Source organism: Salvia hispanica, chromosome 5, assembly GCF_023119035.1.
Source record: "Salvia hispanica cultivar TCC Black 2014 chromosome 5, UniMelb_Shisp_WGS_1.0, whole genome shotgun sequence".
Lineage (NCBI taxonomy): Eukaryota > Viridiplantae > Streptophyta > Magnoliopsida > Lamiales > Lamiaceae > Salvia > Salvia hispanica.
In genome coordinates, this window is record NC_062969.1 from 40,630,666 (window position 1) to 40,650,744 (window position 20,079).

Below are 20,079 nucleotides of genomic sequence, written 5' to 3' on the forward strand. Positions count from 1 at the left end.
GGAGCAGATCCTCTGTTGTGATACAAATCACTGTACTTGGTGCTGTGCATAAAACGCCGAAGATAACAAATGAAACGCAACACTAATTCATTTTGTTCAAACACCGCTACCTCCCTGGCCCCACCTCACCGATCCATTCTCTCCCACAAAATATATTAGTAGTAATATATAAAGCTAATCTAATATTTTTGTGATTAATTGTTAAAAATAATTTACATTATCAATATTTCTAGTAATAATATTTTAAAGTTGATTTCAATAAAGCTGATTGTGATTGGGACTAAATATGTATATCAAATATCGATTTTCCCGGTGAAGAAAATTTCTTTATAGTAATGATTCCTTTATGATTAAATAATTTTACAGGATTTAGTTCTATCACAATTACATCCAATAATATTTAGTTTTTTTTTCACAATTACACCCATTCCTATAAAACTATAACTATGATTAATACCACTAATTCATTTTTAGTAATCTATGACAAAAACTTTAAATCAATTTTATATAATATATTCAAATATTATATTTCACTCTCTGCTATAAATATTAATATTGCAAATTCATTGTTAATTACTGATGACTAAAATTTTGCTATAAATATTAATAATGCAATTTTTTGTTTAATTAATGACTAAATATGTTGGAATCAGCTTTATAAATACATTACTCCACTACTTATATATCGTGGGTGAGAGAATGAATGGATCAGTGAGGTGGGGCCAGGGAGGCAAGTGGTGTTTGAACAAAATGAATTAGTGCTGCGTTTCATTTGTTATCTTCGGCGTTTTATGCACAGCACTTGGTCCAAGTGCTGTGATTTGTACCACAGCCGTGGATCTGCTTCCGTGTAGAGAGTGAAAATGCGAATGCAAATGTGGATGTGGCGTGTCCATTTATCTTTATTTTATAAGACTCAATTTTTCAATGCAACACAAACTTGAATAATACAGGATGACTCCGTCGATAAAATACCCGCTTCTTCTGACTTCAATTCCCCACACTTCTTTCTCCTGTTCAGCTCTTTCTGTTACGGCTCCTCTCCTCGGTTACAGCTCTTCTCTTCTGTTCTCAGAAAATATACTACATTCGTCGAGACAAAATGAATTCATTACCAAGTGCAATAGTAGGGAAGGTAGACACTGTGGAGGATCTTAAAGCTGGATTTAAGGTAATCACGAACTTCTTTTCAATTAGTTTCTTTACTTTAAACGTACCAGGCATTTTCTACTGTTTATATTTTATAATCATTTCAAATAACGCTCACCGATCATATATTTCAATTATGCCCTAGTATATTAAATTGTTGGTGATTTAGGTTGATTTAATTAAAAGTTGAGCTAAATGAATAAATATGGAGTTAAAGAGTGTCCTCAGTGGTCGGGAGAGGGGGGCAGAGCCACAAAAAATGATAATATCATCCTGTATCGATTTTGGAACGGAAAATTCCTTCCGTCAGCCGACGAGATCGGCCTCTTCTCTCCCTCACATATGCATATGCAGATCTAGGTCACAAAATTTGTCCTTTATTTTACCGGTAAGGTCAATTTTTTGTTTTTACAGTAATATTTGAAGGAGTAGTTACGAAAGGATCGGTAATAGGCTTAAAAGGATCGGTAATAGGCTGAATTTTCACTGATATTTACTCCCTCCGTCCCCCATTAGGAGTAGCACATTGACCGGGCACGAGTTTTAAGAAATGTAAAGAAAAGTTGGTTGAAAAAGTTAGTGGAATGTGGGACCCACCTTTTTATATTGGTTTTATAATAAAATGTGAGTGGAATGAGTTAGTGGAATGTGGGACCTACTTACCATTTATGGTAAAAGTGAAGTGCTACTCTTAATTGGGGAGGGACTAAAATGGAAATTAGTAACTCTTATTCGGAGACGGAAGGAGTATATTACTCTCGTTTATCTCGAGATGTCCATCTTACTTTTTTAGTTTTCCTCATTCAAAGATGTGCATTTTCTATATTTGGAAACAAATCTATCTCTTTGTGCCACTCAAAAATGTGGATATGTACATGCTTATATAGCCTTGGGAGGATCTACCTATGATAAACCTAATTGCTTTATTTACATTTATTAACATCTTCTAGGTATGGTAAGAAATAATCACATATCCTCTAATTGATATCTTCCGGATATTGAGTGATTTCCTTCTAACAGTATCTATTCATCATTATCTTTTATTTGAGTTAAAGTTAATTTTCTAGCCAAAGTGGTGAAAAATAATGATAACTAGATACTATCTGATTGATTATGCGATCAAAAGTACTATGTGAAATCTTCGGTTTTTCCTCTTCCTCCATCCCATAGGGGTACAGAATCAAGAGAGAACCTTTTCTTCTGTATTTCTCCCCACACCCCTGCCCCCTCGGATCTGATCATTCCATTATATATGTACTCTTTAAAGAACTAAAAATGGGCTTAGTAAAGTAAAGCCTGAATTCTTTGACCTATGTCTGCGTCTGTTCAAAAGAGAAAGAAGGCTGCTTTGGTTGGGGCAAGGTCGGAGGCCGACGAAAGGCCTTTTCTGGTAGAACTTCGGAGCTGGTGGTGGGTCGGCTGATCCCAACTAGCTCCGCCAGTACAAACTAATTAATGTCATCCTTTGTTTAAACTCTGAACGTAATTTCAAGTAATTATCATGAAAATATTGATTGTGTGAATAAGTTTTGAGTTTCTATCAATTCTTCTAATGCTACATGTGATAGTGAGATAATTTTGATTCACTTCAAATATATAATGTGATGATTATTTCAATATTATATTTATTGTCTTTAATTCCTGGATACACCATTGCCCCTCGCAGGATAAGGATAATGAGATTCTGTTGGTGTCGTCTGTAGTATCAACGATTTCATACTATAGCGCCGCCAACCCACCAGGCGGCGTGTGGCAGAATGACACACCATTTCACAGTGCTGGGCATGTCGTGATTGGATATAATCATCCAAGTGCTTACATATTTTTGGTGTTTTCTAACACCTTAGCATTGAGTCTAGCTCTCCTCGCAATCTTCCTCGTCACCGCTCAATGGACATCGAAAAAACTACTTCTATCACGAGCCGCCTGGTATTCGATGTGGGTGTCCCTGATAGCTGTCCCTGCAAATTTTGCAGTATCGACACTGGCCATCGCTCCCAGTGGGAAATCAAAAGCCTTTAACGACGCCGTTTTGTGGTGCACGTTCCTCCCTATAGGCTTGGCATTCCTTTTGGTGATTATGATCCAAATATTTTATTATGAGGAAAACATAAGACAGCTGGGAGTGAAGCTGAGGGTGCTGTGGCAGAATGTTAAGAGAACTGTGGGCGTAGGTGAGGGTATTGGGACAGAAGCCGACAATGGCACTGGGACAGAAGCTGAGGGTGTTGGGACAGAAGCTGCAGATGGTTTGATCGGATTATCTGCGTCAATTGTTACTCCAATCATTTTGTACAGCTGAAAATTGATCATCCGGCGCTGGAAGGCTCATATCTAGTAGGTCTCTAATTCTTATTTACCATTATCTTGTTAGGCTTGACTTGATTGGATCTAGTATTGCATGAATTTAGTACTATGCTTTTATCAGTGATCTTTTTGATGAATTTTAAAGTAAAATGGGTCAGATTAGATATGATGAATTTCAAACAGTCTCTTAATGATAAAATTGTTTTTAGTTTGGTAAGAGATTCGCGTCGCATGCTCCATTCAGAGTTTTGTAGAGGAAGTTTATGATTGTTTTACTAAAGTTGTGTAGTCGAGTCCAAAAGTTACGGGATTCTGAAGAAAATGCGGGGTTTTCAAGATATACTTGCGTTTTGAACCCAAATCTATTTCCTACTTATAAGATTTGACTTTTATTACTGTAGTATATTTCAGTCTCCCTCACTCTGTATACGTGTGCTCTTTCTTAGGAACAACTTGTCCAATATAGAAGAACAAGACAATTTAATAATGACCAAGCAGCGATGTTACCTCCAGTTTTTAAATAATCCTAGTTTTTTAATTGTTTAATGTTCATTAACTCGTTTTACTCTAGTTATTCTTGTATTTGTTTTATTTATTGGCTATACTTTGATTGATGTGTATCACTAATACAGTACTATTTTGAAGTTATATGGAGTAGTAGTTTTTTTATTTTTTGTTTTGTTTACTGTTCATAACTCATTTTGCTTTAATTATTATTGAGCTTCTATTTAACCTATTGGCTATACTTTGATTGATGTGTATCACTAATACAGTACTATTTTGAAGTTATATGGAGTAGTTTTTTTATTGTTTGTTGTTTATTGTTTATTGTTCATAAGTCATTTTGCTCTAGTTATTCATGAGCTTCTCTTTAACCTATTGGCTATGCTTTGATTGATGTGTATTACTGATATTAATTTGATGTTATATACTCCTAACTCCTAAGTAGTTTTTTTTTATCGTTTACTGTTCATAACTCACTTTGCTCCGATCTTATGCTGAATAAAATTCTTAACATGTGGAATAATATTTTTATGATAATATATATTTTATTTAATGAGTAATACTTAGTTTAATAAGTAGTAGTAATAATTACTACTTGATCGCCAGATCAGTGATGTGGCGCTGTTGTCGCCAGCAGTAGAGCTGTTACGCGGAGCCAATGTCGGGGACGCTTATGTTCGGCGGAGCCTACGTCGTCGCCACCGTCATCAGCGGCGAAAGCTGTGAAGAGCAGTGGGTTTGTGCGGTGGTTTCCAGCTATTGTGGGATTTCGAGTTCTAAAATTACGAGTGAGGATGGCTCGGAGTTGTGGTGATTTATTCGTCGGAGGAATTTGGATGACTGTAATTGATGACCCTCTTTACTTGTTATACCGTCTGAATTTTGGTGAAATTCTAGCGATCGTTGTTCGAGCTGGAGGATGCAATGTTTATCAATGTGCTAGGAGCTACAAGGTTTATGATTGTCCATGAAGTATAGTTTAAATTATCGTAATTGATGCATCTGTTAACATGTTTTTTGAGAATTGCAATATTCATAGTCTTTTGTTTGGGGGAAAATATCCCATCTATGATTTAGATTGCTGATAGAATCAGGGAAAATATCTCACTTATGATCTCAAATTGCTGAATATCTGTAATCTCACATTGAATCTCTGTGATCCGACTTGATGGTACATCATCTGAACTTTTTGACGATAGGTTAAATATATCTGTAATCTCAAAATTTTATGTGATCCTCTTGCTCTTCCCACACATGTTGATGTACTCCAAATGCTCTGTTTTCTGAAATGTGTCCCCATTATAATCGTTGTGAAATGCAGAAATTTACAAAGGGCTTTTTATTCAGTGGACAGATTAAAAAAAGTTGCTGACTAGTATCATTTCTTACTCACCAAACACTTGTTACCATTTTCCAGTTTCAGTTATGTGGGCCACAACCGTCTATATCAGTCTAAGTTTCAATCCCACAATTGTGCGGGCACGACTAAGGCCCTACTTGGTATGGTGAAATGGAATGAGAAGGGATTGGAATGAAGGTGGGAATGGAATGGAATCATCGTTTCATTCTTGTGCTTGGTGAATGAAAGGAATACAGATGGAATGAAATTATGTGTGTTGCTTTGTGTGTGTATTTTGTTGTGTGTGTATGTGTGTGTGTTTTTTGGTGTGTGGCGTGAGTGTGTTTTTTTTTGGTGTGTGTGTGTGTTTTTTGCTGTGTGTCTGTGTGTTTTGGTGTGTCTGTGTGTGTTTTGGTGTGTTTTTTTTTGGTGTGTGTGTGAGTGTCTTGCTATGTGTGTGGTGGATTTTTTTTTCAATTATTAAAAATTTTAAAATTTTAATTTTATCATAAAATTGAGATGATATTAAATTCAAATATAATATAAATAATATTTATATAATTTTATTAAAATTTAAAATAAGAAAAATGTAAAATGAAATGGAATGGAATAGCCATTCTTTAGTTAAATTGAAGGAATGGCTATTCCTCCCATTGGGAATGGAATGGTGATTCCAAGTGAAATAATTATTCCTAAGAAAATAAAATACCAAGCAAAGGAATGGAATGGAGGTAGGATTGTCATTTCATTCTCCCATTCCATTCCACCATATCAAATAGGGCTAATAGATGATTACGATATGAAAACAGTCCACATTTTATTAATTTGCAATCATATGTTGACAAGTTTTAATACATGAAACTAAAATTTTACAATATGCAATAGTCCACATTCTATTATCGTTGGCCTCAAAATGCACAAGTCAAACACTGATTTTATAGACTATAGATATATTTATAGATTTATCTTAACTAGATAAGAAAGAGCTGTACTTTTTACTTTGAGTGAACTAAATAAGTAATATCTAATTTTATTTTTGCACAAAAATAGTATCTAATATTTGTTTTGTATCATTTTTGATACTTCGTGACAAAAATAATCGTAGGTACCAAATATATGACTTTTGGGTCATGGAGGGTATTTTTGAAAATCTAAATTACAAAACATGTGGTTTTTCTTCTTCTTCTTCTTCAGTTTCTATTTCTTCTTTCTTTTTTAGTGTGATAACGAGTTCGAAATCTGAGATATGTTTTCCGAAGCTAAAGATTGTATGGAGACGAAACCTATTTAATTTATCTTTATTTCTTCCATTACTAAGATTTTTTTGGAAAAAACATAAACAAATGTCATATAGAAGAATGGAGTTTAAATATCACACAAGTTTTTGGAAAAAACATGATCCACTATTATATATACCAATGTTTAACTTCGTCTTACAAGAATATGCACTCTTTTTCATTTTAGTTTGTCCCATAAGAATATATACTTTAAAATGTTGAACATTCTTTTCTTTCTAATAACATAAGATCAATTCTCTACTAATAATATTTTAATTATTTTTTCTTTCTACCTCCCTTTTGTTTGACCAATTTTATATGAAAATTCACGTGGAATTTAAAGTGCATATTCTTTTTAATGGAGGATGTAATTTATTTATAAAAATGTAATTGTAATACATTGAAACATACTTTTACTTTTATTTTAAAATTTTAAAAGTCTTGCCTACAAATTGGGCACACCAATTAAATAAAGAAATTAATGAATTAGGGAAGAGCGAGAATGCTCATAGCAACGGCAATAACGTGTTTTCTAGAAGGCCATTACCAAAAATGTGCAATAACGGGTTTTTTTGGAAGGCCTTTACCGAAAATTACTCCTAGATAATTACTACTTCAAAAGTAAAAAAATCCTAGATCATATTTATCAGCAACCATATCATCAATATTAATCCAATCAAATTCATCAATAATGTGGAAATATTTTTATTTAAAATGAATAATAAAATCAGTTTTTTTCTATTATTCTATTTTTCGGTCGTAGAAAAATTGGTCGCATATTATTGCTTTATGATTATGACTAATGAGTAGTGACTCAGTCAACTTTAGAATTCTGCAGATTAATTACACGTAAGATTTTTTCTTGTGAATCAAGATTCTGTCAGTTAGAGTACTCTTCGAATTTTTCATATTTTTTGGGGTTTGACTTTTCCACATTGACATCCATCAAAATAAATTATTTCTTTAGAATTTTGACTTTTGCACATTGAACATCAGATTTTCATGTGTAACTTTTTTAAGTCGGTTTGCTAAATTTTGCAATAATTTTAGAAGAAAAAGGTTCTTTAAATCTATGAGTAATGATAAACAACCAAATTTTGTACACCAAAATAAAGACTATATTAATAATTTGATATATTAATTAATATTAAAATAATAAAAATAAGTAATGGGACAAGTTAAAAAGACTTATCGTACAGCTGAGGATGGATCATCCGGTGTTGGAAGGCTCATATAAAGTAAGTCTCTAACTCTTATTTACCATTAGTAGGGCTCGTCTGGTAGGCCGAAAATGCTGTGAAACCCAAATCTTACATGCCTATTCCACCGTTTGGTTTGCCGAACACCAAACGGCCGACCCGGAAAAAAGCAGCAACAAAAATCGAGCATGAGAAGAAGCTATCTGCACTTCAGGGGCAGGAGTACCACGGTGAAGAGGAGTCGAAATTGGACAAAACAAAGGCCTTGATAAAGAAGCTGCAATCTCTAATCGCTATGACATCTCACGCTGTTCAAACCACCTCTTTTGCCATTGTTGGACTATGGGACTCTGATCTCATCCCACAGCTTGTTGAGCTTTGTCATGGGTGAACACTCTCCCACATCTATAATAGTATCAATTTTATGCACAACTTAGCATAGGTTAGCTAACTCAGTGAAGCATTTTGTTGTTAACTCTTCTTCCTCTTCTCAACTTGGACTAAGTACATGACAGTGGTTGTTGCATTGGTTGTCTCTCATTTATATGTTCTTCGAAGCATGCTAGAATTGGACCTTGCATCCTAATCTGTTTTCGAGTCTTTTATGAAACAATAAAGTGTGAATTATATAGCATATCATATCAGTTAGGATGAGTAATCATAGGAGCACTTGGTACACTTTTTGGAGTTGATGTGCGGCGCTAATATTTGCCCAGACGTGAGAGGGTAGTTTAGGCAGATGGCATTTTGTTTCCTTCATTCCTTGGTTGAACCAAACGCTTGATATAAGCTCAATCAGCCTCCATAGGCTGAACCAAACCACATACTATCCTATCCACCAATTAAAGAAAGCTCATTATCCATCAAAACATGATAAAAATTGTTTGGGCTACCAGACACACCCTTATAGTACGAGTTTAATTTCTCAATTTGAGCATTCATAAGAGCATTAACAACACACAAAGCTTTCAATTTTTTGAAACTATGTTAGTGTTTTCTTGTTAGGCTTGATTCGATTGGATTAGTGTTGCATGAATTTAGTACTACTATGCTCTTATCAGTGATCTTTTTGATGAATTTTTAAAGTAAAATGGGCCAAATATGATGAATTTCAAACAGAATGATAAAATTGTGTTTAGTTTCGTAAGAGAGTCGCGTCGCACGTTCCATTGTTTCACTAAAGTTGTGCAGTCGAGTCCAAAAGTTGCGGTATTTTGAAGAAAATTCTGGGTTTTCAAGATATACTTACATTTTGAACCCAAATCTATTTCCTAGTATATTTCAGTCTCCCTCACTCTATACATTTGTGCTTCGTCTCAGGAACAGTTGTCCAATTATCTAGATGAACAAGGACTTGTCCAATTATCTAGATGAACAAGGACTGGACAATTCGATAAAGACCAAGCAGCGATAGTTTTTGTTTGATAGACATCTTCTATATTGCTGCCTGTAGGAATGTAAATTCGGGTACCCGCAGATTCGACCCGTATGTGAATTTGGGTTTAAACTATTATATAAATTATATTGTAATGAGGTATCCTTATTCCCCCATCAATGGAAAGGCAAAATCTTATAACTTTATATTTTTTAAATGCATTTTGTACTATTATTTTATTTTTCTAAAATTATTTTTCTTTCTATATACCTTTTTTTTTTGAGTCGGAAGGATATATTTAACTTTTTGAGGAGGTATGTAAATGATATACATTTTCTATATACCTTCTCCCTTTGGAGATGTTCTAAGTGGGCCATGGGAATACAATTTGTATTAATTTATGCCTAAAGCATAATAAAAGCGAATAGAGGTTGAAAAAGAAAATAATTTATATCTATGCTTTTCATTCAATTTCCTCGTGTCGTGTTTCTTTAAACAGCAGAGGATCCGTTTCCATCCTTGCACCTGAATCGCGCGTTTTCTAATACTCCCTCCGTCTCACAAAGATTGTACGATTTTTTCATTTCGGTCCGTCTCACAAAGTTTGTCCCATTTCACTTTTTACCATTTTTGGTAGTGGACCTCATATTCCATTAACTCATTCCTACTCACATTTTATTATAAAACTAATATATAAAAGTAGGACTCATATTCCACTAACTTTTTCAACCCACTTTCCATTACATTTTTTAAAATCCGTGTCCGGTCAAAGTGGGACTATCTTTGTGGGACGGAGGGAGTATCACCTGCTACACTGAAAAATTAGACCCTTAGGGTGTCTCCAACGGCGCCCCTCCCGTTCGCCCGTCGGGGACGGGCGACCTTCACCTGACGGACGCCATAGTGAGCGGGAAGGGCGCCCACGCTCGTCCCGTGTGCCCCTGCGATGGCCTCGCCCCTCCCGTCGACGTCCTACCTGACGGGCGCCACTGTGGCGTGGGTAGGACGTCCCACTCGGACGTCCCACCGATTTTTTTTTAATTTTTTTTTTAAAAAACTCTATAAATACGGCTCGTGTCGAAATTTTAATTCCGTAAATTTTAATTTTAATTGTGAATTTATTAATTTTATTGCGGGAAGTCCTAGTGGGAAGGGCTAGTGCAGTAGGAAGGGCTAGTGATGTGGCAGTGGAATGGGAAGGGCGAGTGCTGACGTGGCATGCGAAGGGCTAATGGAAGGGCGAGTGGAAGGGGCGCCATCGGAGACCCCCTTAACCCAGAACTCAAAATCGAGCTCATTCGAATGCCTTCAGGTACCCCCAAGCGCTATAGTTGTCGAGACAGCGTTGCAATGAATCTACTGCCAAGCTCAATCGAAGGGAAAGTAGAGACTCTGGATTATATTGCTGAATTTGAGGTAATCACAATCTTTTCTTTCAATTAGTTTCTTTTAATACCTTTTTGGATTGTGAGTGGGGAAAATAATTTGGTTCCCAATTGTAAATCTTGTGTTCGGTTCTAAAAGTATGGAAAGTAATTTGATTTCTCTCGACTCCCATAGACCGAGGTCTTCTCCAAGGCCACCATCAACCACGTGGTCTCATCCCATTTTATTTCATCATCCAATGAGGTTGTGCAATTTGGTACGGCCTCATTGATTGATATTCTATATTTTAAAATTTTAAATAATTATAATACATTATAGTATTAAAATATTATTAAAATTATACCAAAATTTCATAATTTTCCATCCTTTATAAATAAGACAACATTTGTTATAGTTTTGCATAAAAAAATTTATTGTTTCCCCTCTTATAATCCTTCTTCTAAGTAGCAGTACAATTTACTAAGTACAAGTACTAATATTTTTTAGTTTCATTTTTTGCCAATCATGGAAGATGATGAGAATAATATATTCTGTGATTCCAGAATTTTGATTGTTCTTAAGATTATTTTCCTAGATTTTATTGTACATTTTTATAAATTTTATCATACAATAATAAATATTTTATATAATAATAATATTATTAAAAAATAATATAAAACATAGATATATAACGGTGAGGTTGGGTGGTTATTGTATTAATAAATCATCAAAAATGATGTGGTTGGGTTAGATGAATATTAATGATATGGAGGAGATAAAAAGTAAATGATTGGGTTGGATATAGTGGCTGTTAGTAAACATGGTCTTATACTCAAAGAAAGGGTTGTACTCCCTCCATCCCAGAGAAGATGTCACACTTGAGAAATTGCACGAGATTTTAGGAGATGTTATTTTGTGTGTTAAGTGGTGAGAGAAAATATATTTTTATAATTGATGTGAGAAGGAACTTGTTCCAAAAAAGGAAATGTGACATCTTTTGTGGGACAAACTAAAAAGGAAAGTGTGACATTTTTTGTGGGATGGAGAGAGTATATAGTTTTCACAAATTGCTGACATTTTTTTCAGCCTTATAAGTCTTGTAGACTTGTATAGGGGTCCACTTTTAATGATTAACATAATCATCCAAAACTAAGACTAAATCTACATTTTTAAATTTTGAAATGAGTGGATGAGATTAAATTTCATAAATTTCAATAAATAGTACACAAAATATTAACAAAATGGTAATATCGTCATTATTTTATCATATGATAATTTTCGTAGGTGTGTATTACAAATATCAATAATATGACATGAGAATATCAACACAAGGATAAGAAAATATCAACACATTTGTATTGATATTTTACATACAGATTTTATATACTACATTATATAGATATATTTTTTGCATTTATTGATAAAATCTGCTTATAAACATGTACGAAAATTGAAATATAATTTATCAAATTTCATCACCCGAACATCTTCGGAACATATACAATTGAGATCTCGTTGGAATCCTTATAAAGTTGTCCTTAATTTAATATATTTTTTGTGAAAAAATAATTTAAATCGTGAGAATTACGTTAATTTAAAGTTTTGATATGATTTTGATGAGAGAGAATTGACATTAATATCCTTTAAATTTATTTAATAATTTTTTTAATTTAAAGTCGAATTCATGTGTCATTATTTCAAACATCATATCTCATATGGCCAAAATTTGATTTTAATATGTGATTGTTAAATAGTTAGTGATCCCATATTAACTAATTCTCATTTAAAGACAAAAATCTTGTTAAATTGATTAAATTAAAGAATCAATCGGATTGAACGTTCCAGGAAATTTCCACGACAGGGAAAAAGGAGTGTGAACTGTAGTTAATTACTAATATTTAGTTGCAGTATTGTACTCCATTCCTTAATTAATTCTGAGGCTATAATGTAAACACATATTTTTACAACAAATTAATTTATCATTGGACATTCTAACTTCCGACATTGAAATACTATCTTTGATGTGGACTTTCATAAAAGAAAGTATTAGATTAAAAATGTCCCTTGCAATAAAATAAACGAAAAACTTAAGTCAGTGGACGAAATTCCCTCTGAATTTTGCTTTATACTCCCTCCGTTCCAAATAAATGATCACAAACTTTTTGGCATAAAATTTAAGTAAATAAGATTTTGTTAGTAAAGTGGAAAGTGAATAAAATAAGAGAGTTAATAAAGTAGAGAGAAACAGTAAGAGAAATAGTACAAAAAAAAAGAAAAGAGTCACTTATCTTAAGATATCCTAAAAAGAGTCACTTATCTTGGGACGGAGCGAGGATATATTTCTGTAGCCATTCTCATTATTTTTAGTCAGTGAATTTAAAAAAATAAAGAATTGTAGAATAGAAAAAAAGATCATATGTCCCCAAACACGAACGTTAGTCCAATGTTCACCGGCCACCGGCATAAACCGCCTACATCGTATCGTTCCAAAATTAGTTACACTACGCAAACTTAAACAATATATGCATACGTACCACGAGATGATGTCTTGGAAATTGACACTACTCGTGAGGCTTCCAAACACGAGCGATGGAGTGAAGGTGACGAACACAATCTGCAATTTTATTATACAGATAACTCTAAAATATAAATACAACATAAATTTCAAGTAAATCTTAAATATATTGATAAACACAATATAGATTATTCGTATTCGTTTTTCTTCTCACCTCTTCTTATTCCAGCCTCTTAGTCTCTTCTTCCACCAAACATAATATAGGTGTCTCATGCAACTAATTAAGAGTCACAACTTTCACTAATTAAGAGACACTATTCCCATTAAAATAGAAGTTGTGTAAATTGATTTACGTAAATTGTATTTTTGTGTTTTCACTAAAACTTGGTCACAAATTTTGAATTTTAAATTTACAAACAAAAGGTTATTCCTTAAAGGGTCATCTTCTAATGCTTCACAATAAAAAATAATACCAAATCTCCACCCTTAGATCTTAAAATGAGTGGTTGAGATTAAATCTTACGAATCTCAATAAATAGTAGACAAAACCTCAATACTGTTTTATTGAGATTTCACATGCATTATGTTGATATTTCACATGCATAATGTTGAGATTTTATATGCATTTTATTGAGAATTTTTTTATGTGTTTGTTGATAAAAAATATGTTACGAAAACTGAAACAAAAATCATTAAATTTTATCATCCGAACGTCGTCGGAACATATGCAAGTGAGATATCGTTAGAATCCTTATAAAATTACCTTTATTTTGATATATTTTTTGCTAAAAAATAATATAAATCGAGTGAGTTATATAAATTTAAAGTTTTAATAAGAGAGAATTGACATTAATACCCTTCAATTTTATTTAATACTCATTTAAATTTTTCCACATGGCATTATATCCACCACTAGATCTTCTAATCTAATGTTAAAAATTGGTCTCAGTTTTTGATTGCTAATTAGTTAGCAATTGATTACATCCCATTCCTTAAATACTCCCAAAATTCCTCTTATTTCTCTAAATACCTCAAAATTCCCCTTTTAGGAGTATTATATAGATATAGATAGAAATAGATATAGATTTTATATACGTCAAGATCAAACCTAAGGCGTGTTCACTTTACCGTTTAAGAATTCTCAAGAAGAGAATCTGGACAGATTTGTTTTGCTATGGCCCACAGAAATGAAAATCAATTCCTGCGTTCACCTACAAAGTTATATTTCTGCTATGGAACCTAAAATGACACAAATCACCTCAATAAAGTATCAAATTTTCAAGCTTCTACAAGTTTTGGTAAAAATTGGAAGGAGTAATCTTTCATCCCCAACCAAATCAAAGCAGCCCCTCTCTGCCGCCGAGCTCACACCCGCCGCCTCAGCCAGTTCTGGTGCACTCTTCACGCCTCCTACGACGTCGAGCGCCTCTCTGCCGCCAAGCTCACTCTCACCAAACCCAACTCCGCCACCTCCTTGCAGCCGTCGGCAGACACAGGTCAAATGCCTCCACCGCCCTTCCACCAACCAAATCAATCGGAATTGCAAATAGAAGTCCGGCGCCGCCAAATTCCTTTGCCGAGCTAGTAGTCGTCGGAGCGTTGGTGATTTCTTCGTCGTCGTCCCAACATCTCCAGCATTTTCGCAATAGCTGCCATTATCATTCCCTTTCTGTAATCTCATCAACTGAAACATCATAATTCCAATTCCTCAATTTTCATAGCTTCACCAATTCTATTTTCATATGTGCAAATTGTTCAGCAAACGACTCGACCCCAAAAGTGATTCAGTGATGAATTTGTGATAGAGGTTCTGATGAATTTGCGATAGAGGTACAAGAGATGCAACAAATTTGTGATGAATTTCACTGTCATCGAGGAAGGGTAAGGATGTAAATTGGTGTTCAAATCTGGGTACAAAGTCGAGAAATGAAATCACGTCATTTGTTGTGAACAGTGCGGGCCCTTGCCCAATGCGGGCCGCAACGAAATTGATATTGCATACCGAACAGTGGAAATGTGAAGATTTGAGTTCATTTCTTAGTCAAAAGTTCGCGCGGTTCAATTCACAAAGATTAACAATTGTTTACATCTTGTTGACTTTGTCAATTTTATAATCCCTTTAGTCCCATAGAAAATTTAAGATTAATATAAATTTTAATGTGTAATTAATAAAGTAAGTGATAAAAAGAAAAAATAATTGAAATTATGCGGTGAGACCACAGTGGTAAAGTAAAATCATTAAAGTAAAAGAGAAGGATAAAAAAGATTAGAGTAGTGCTAAATGACCACATTATGATAATTATAAAATTAAAATATTAATAAAATTGTACATTTATTACATATTCACTTTAATTTATTTCATCTAGATAATAGCAATTTATTTTGGACTATAGTATCCTTGAATATTAACACTCCAGTAAATAACAAAGAGAAATGTAACACTCTTTTCACTTCTTTTGTGTTGATTTCGTATCACATTTTTACTATATTTTTATTTATTTTTTGTATTGTTATTTAAATTTTTAATATTAATTTTAAAGTTATAAGGAATATAAATATGTAATGATATTATAATTCAATTGTTACTAATTATTTTTGTTTTTCTTTAAATAAATTAAGTCAATTATTAATAATTACTAGTAGTAGTATTTATATAATTACAATATTTAAAAATTTTAAAGATGAGTACAGCTGTGGGCCCGTCCACTTTTAAGACTAGTTTGTTTTTATGCATGAATACCCATAAAAGGACCGAATCTGTAGGCACTTGTCGGAAGGTTCCAAAATTAGATTACTATTGTTGAAAGTTTGTTGAAAATAGTAATTATAAAAGGGCTTTTTGATAGAAAAATGAGATAGAGCTCTGCTTCACCCAACACCAAAAATGAGATCAGTTGAAATGAATCAGTCGGCTTCAAGCGTTAATGCAATTGGAGGGCAAGTAGAGATATTGGAGGTAATCACAATCATTTTCTATCCGTTTAGTTTCTTTATGTTGGTTTGTGTGATATGTCATGATAGTGCTTTTTATTGAGTTGGAGCCCGTGTAGTAACTTTTCATGGCCCATCTCGAACCGCGCAATTTTACTGTCTTTGCACGCGATGCCCTTCTAATTTGGGGGAGAAGGAGAACACATAATTTTACTGTCATTGCTTCCTTAGCCGCCAATGCACCTCCCCTTTCACTACCTCTTTTTTCAACTCCTGTTTCAGATCTGAAATTGAAGGTCCTCTATTTGGGCTTCGGTTTAGATGGTGGTCCGACCCCATGGCCATCATTTCAAATAGATCTGTCTAATCATTGTTTGAGTTGATTTATTTTTAAAAATTGGGCTAAATGAATATGGAGCTTGGTGAGGTCACCGCCGGCCTTGTGGTCTTCCGACAACCCCATGGAATTTACGGATCTGCCCTTCCTAACCCCCCTCCTCCTCTTTCGCAGAGGCGTTACCTTAATTTTCTAGTCAGCGTGGTAAAACTTTGTCTCTCTCTCTCTTTCTGTGATTAAGGTTTCGAATTGGTTGGTGGTGGTTGTGTTGTGTGCAACGGTGGTGGAGTCTCTCCATGGTCGCCGCCGCCGCCGTCGATACTTTTTTGTCGACAGCCCTAATTCTTTTGTTTTTTTACCCCTAATTCTTCAACTTCGGTCTTTCACGATTTTTGTTTTCTAGTAGTGTATTTTTGTTGAAATTCAGGTACGTTTCTGATTTATTATTTGATAGGACCTTTTTCTTTGTAATTTTCTGATTTTGGTTGTGTTTTCGTCAACACTTCCATAACTTTAAACTATGAATAAATTCATTATTCTGACTTAATTATTAATTATTCAAGTAGACGAATTTAAATTTTAATTAAATAGAATAATAGTTCATTAATCATCCATTGAATAATCCATATGATATGGATTTCGGATTCTAGAGTAGACATATGCATATTTTAAACAGGGTATAAATGACTTTTTACATTACATAATATATGAAGGATTATCTTAGTCTACCAAATACACTATTTTAGCTACTAATCATTGATAATTATCTCATCAAATAAATTATCTTCCAAATTGAAGATAACTTATCATATCTATGTTATCTCATCTTAGCTACCAAACTGGCACTAAAACTTTGTGAAAAAAAGGGAATCGTACTATTTTACTATATTGGGTATAGATTTTTAAAATAATTTAAAGTAATTTTGTGACAATTTGTGGAAAGCAATTTTTTTTAATTTAATCAATTTTTTTTACAAATTATAATATTAAATAAATTAAGTCATTAATTTGGTCAAACATGTCTGACAGTTAGTTTTAACTTAAAAAGTCAAATTTAGTCTAAATCATATTGTTTGGAACAAAGGGTAAAAAGTCCTTTCAGGGGACTAAAATTAAACTTTAGTGTTTGTTTAAACTATGGACATAATTTTCAAGTAATTATCATGAAAATATTGATTGTGTGAATAAGGTTTGAGTTTCTATTGTTTCTCTGATGCTACGAGTGATAGTGAGATAATTTTGATTCACTTCAAATATATAATGTGATAATTATTTCAATAACTATTGTATTTATTGTCTTTAATTCCTGGATTCACCATTGCCCCCGCAGGATAATGTGATTCTGTTGGTGTCGTCTGTAGTATCAACAATTTCATACTATAGCGCCGCCAACCCACCGGGCGGCGTGTGGCAGAATGACACACCACTTCACAGTGCTGGGCATGCCGTGATTGGATATACTCATCCAAGTGCTTACATATTTTTGATGTTTTCTAACACCTTAGCATTGAGTCTAGCTCTCCTCGCAATCTTCCTCGTCACTGCTCAATGGACATCGAAAAAACTACTTCTATCACGAGCCGCCTGGTATTCGATGTGGGTGTCCCTGATAACTGTCCCTGCAAATTTTGCAGCATCCACACTGGCAATCGCTCCCAGTGGAAAATCAAAAGCCTTTAACGACGCCGTTTTGTGGTGCACGTTCCTCCCTATATGCTCGGCACTCCTTTTCGTGATTGTGATCAATATATTTTATTACGAGGGACAGCTGAAAGAGAAGCTGAGTGTACTGTGGGAGAATATTGCTAAGAGAGCTGTGGCAGTAGGTGAGGGTGTTGGGAGAGAATCCGGCGCTGAGAGAGAAGCTACTGTTGGAACAGAAGCCGAGTATGGTTTGATCGGATTATCTGCGGGGGTGGGATCCCCTGCTGTGCAAAATGCCATAGCAGGGGATGCTGTGCAGATCAAAACCATCCATCGCTGAAATAAAAAATAATAATACAAGTATGTAAATTTAATACACGGTGTGAATATGCACTGCATCCCCTGAAGATGAATAATGCACAGGAGGGGATGTTATTGTGAAGATGAATAATGCACAGGAGGGGATGTTATTGTTTTAAGTTATTCAGTCCAATCATTGTTAGTGTAAGTTGTACAGTTGAAGATGGATCATCCGCGTTGGGAGGCTCATATCAAGTAGGTCTCTAATTCTTACTTACCATTATTAAAGCACATGTTTAATTTCTCAATTTGAGCATTCATAAGAGCATTAAAAAACACAAATCTTTCAATTTTGAAACAATGCTGGTGTTTTCTTGTTTGGATCTGGTATTGCATGAATTTAGTACTATGATTTTATCAGCGGTCTAATTGATGAGTTTGATGAACTTTTAAAGTAAAATGGGCTAGATATGATGAATTTCAAACAGTCTCTTAATGCTAAAACTGTTTTTAGTTTTGTAAGAGATTCGCGTCACATGCTCCATTCATAGTTTTGTAGAGAAAGTTATGATTGTTTTACTGAAGTAGCGCAGTCGAGTCCAAAAGTTGCAAGATTCTGAAGAAAATACGGGGTTTTCAAGATATACTTGCGTTTTGAACCCAAATTTATTTCCAAAGATTTGACTTTTATTACTGTAGCATATTTCATTCTTCCTCACTGTATATGTGTGCTCTGTCTCAGGAACAACTTGTCCAATATAGAGGAGCAAGGGCAAGACAATTCCCTCCGGATTTTATTAGCTCTTCATAACTCGTTTTACACTAATTATTCGTGTACTTCTGTTTAATTTATTGGCTATACTTTGATTGATGTGTATCACTAATACAGTACTATTTTGATGTTATATGGTAGTTTTTTTTTTTTTGTTTGCTGTTCATAACTCATTTTGCTTTAATTATTATTGAGCTTCTATTTAACCTATTGGCTATACTTTGATTGATGTGTATCACTAATACTATTTTGATGTTAGTTTTTTCATTGTTAATTGTTCATAAGTCATTTTGCTCTAATTATTCTTGAGCTTCTATTTAAACTATTGGCTATGCTTTGATTGATGTGTATTACTGATATTAATTTGATGTTATATACTCATACAGTCATGCTAGTTCTTTTTATCGTTTACTGTGCATAACTCATAATAATTTTATGATAATATACACTTAGTTTAATAAATAATTACACACGTTAGTATTACTATATAGGTGTGACCAATTGTAATCTAACTAATTTAGGATCATAAGATTTTTAGAGATCTAATGATCTAATAATTACACACATTAGCATTACTATAGAGGGGTAGTTAGCAATTTAAATCAATATAAAACACCATTATTACTATAAATATCAATAATGTAAATCATTTAAGTAGTTAGTGGTAAAATAATATTGGAACCAATTTTTATATAAATCTATTAATAATAGTACAAATTTGTTTGTAGGAGTGATAATTACTGAAAATATATACTCTTAGAACTAACCTTTATGAAAATTAAAGACACAGGAGTTCTATTGTGCTACCGTTTCAGTTTTCCAGATTGAAAACATATTGGCCCCAGATTGTTGACCAAGATTTGGCAAGTTTTTTATTATAAAACTTGCTATATGCTGTTAAATGTTCACCAATAAATCTTAGAATAAATATTATACTTTATATGATTTAAAATTTAAATACTCATATAACAGTGCAAATAATAATAATAGTAATAATAATACACATTATGCAAACCGTAAAATTAGGTAGTCTCGACTAACATTTTCATATTTAAAATTTGTTTT

The 20,079-nt window shown here is 33.5% G+C and overlaps 2 protein-coding genes across 8 annotated transcripts; both read left to right on the top strand.

Moving 5' to 3' along the window:
• Positions 1-953: 953 nt before the first annotated feature.
• On the top strand, positions 954-5,151 carry LOC125189128. Of its 5 annotated transcripts, none has more exons than XM_048086356.1 (3): positions 954-1,171; positions 2,816-3,486; positions 4,567-5,151. In XM_048086356.1, the coding sequence occupies exons 1-2, from the start codon at positions 1,103-1,105 to the stop codon at positions 3,449-3,451; spliced, it is 705 nt and encodes a 234-aa protein (XP_047942313.1). In that variant the 5' UTR covers positions 954-1,102; the 3' UTR covers positions 3,452-3,486; positions 4,567-5,151. The 5 variants fall into 5 exon arrangements, with proteins under 5 accessions (XP_047942313.1, XP_047942311.1, XP_047942309.1 ...); XM_048086354.1 differs by lacking the exon at positions 954-1,171 and adding an exon at positions 1,392-1,537 and having other exon boundaries at positions 2,816-3,490; XM_048086352.1 differs by lacking the exon at positions 954-1,171 and adding an exon at positions 1,392-1,537.
• A 10,683-nt stretch (positions 5,152-15,834) lies between these two features.
• On the top strand, positions 15,835-19,147 carry LOC125186699. 3 transcript variants are annotated; one of them, XM_048083114.1, is made up of 4 exons: positions 15,835-15,986; positions 16,244-16,502; positions 17,629-18,501; positions 18,985-19,147. In XM_048083114.1, the coding sequence occupies exons 2-3, from the start codon at positions 16,368-16,370 to the stop codon at positions 18,280-18,282; spliced, it is 789 nt and encodes a 262-aa protein (XP_047939071.1). In that variant the 5' UTR covers positions 15,835-15,986; positions 16,244-16,367; the 3' UTR covers positions 18,283-18,501; positions 18,985-19,147. The 3 variants fall into 3 exon arrangements, with proteins under 3 accessions (XP_047939071.1, XP_047939070.1, XP_047939072.1); XM_048083113.1 differs by having other exon boundaries at positions 17,629-18,497; XM_048083115.1 differs by lacking the exon at positions 16,244-16,502 and having other exon boundaries at positions 15,837-15,986; positions 17,629-18,497.
• The last annotated feature ends 932 nt before the right edge of the window (positions 19,148-20,079 follow it).

What these genes read in the sequence shown, in the direction of transcription:
- LOC125189128 (XM_048086354.1), top strand. Translation starts at nt 1,409, where the DNA reads ATGATAATATCATCCTGTATCGATTTTGGAACGGAAAATTCCTTCCGT. An exon ending in ATTTGTCCTTTATTTTACCG is followed by an intron (nt 1,538 to 2,815) that starts GTAAGGTCAATT and finishes TGCCCCTCGCAG; the next exon opens with GATAAGGATAATGAGATTCT.
- LOC125186699 (XM_048083114.1), top strand. Translation starts at nt 16,368, where the DNA reads ATGAATATGGAGCTTGGTGAGGTCACCGCCGGCCTTGTGGTCTTCCGA. An exon ending in TTAATTTTCTAGTCAGCGTG is followed by an intron (nt 16,503 to 17,628) that starts GTAAAACTTTGT and finishes TTGCCCCCGCAG; the next exon opens with GATAATGTGATTCTGTTGGT.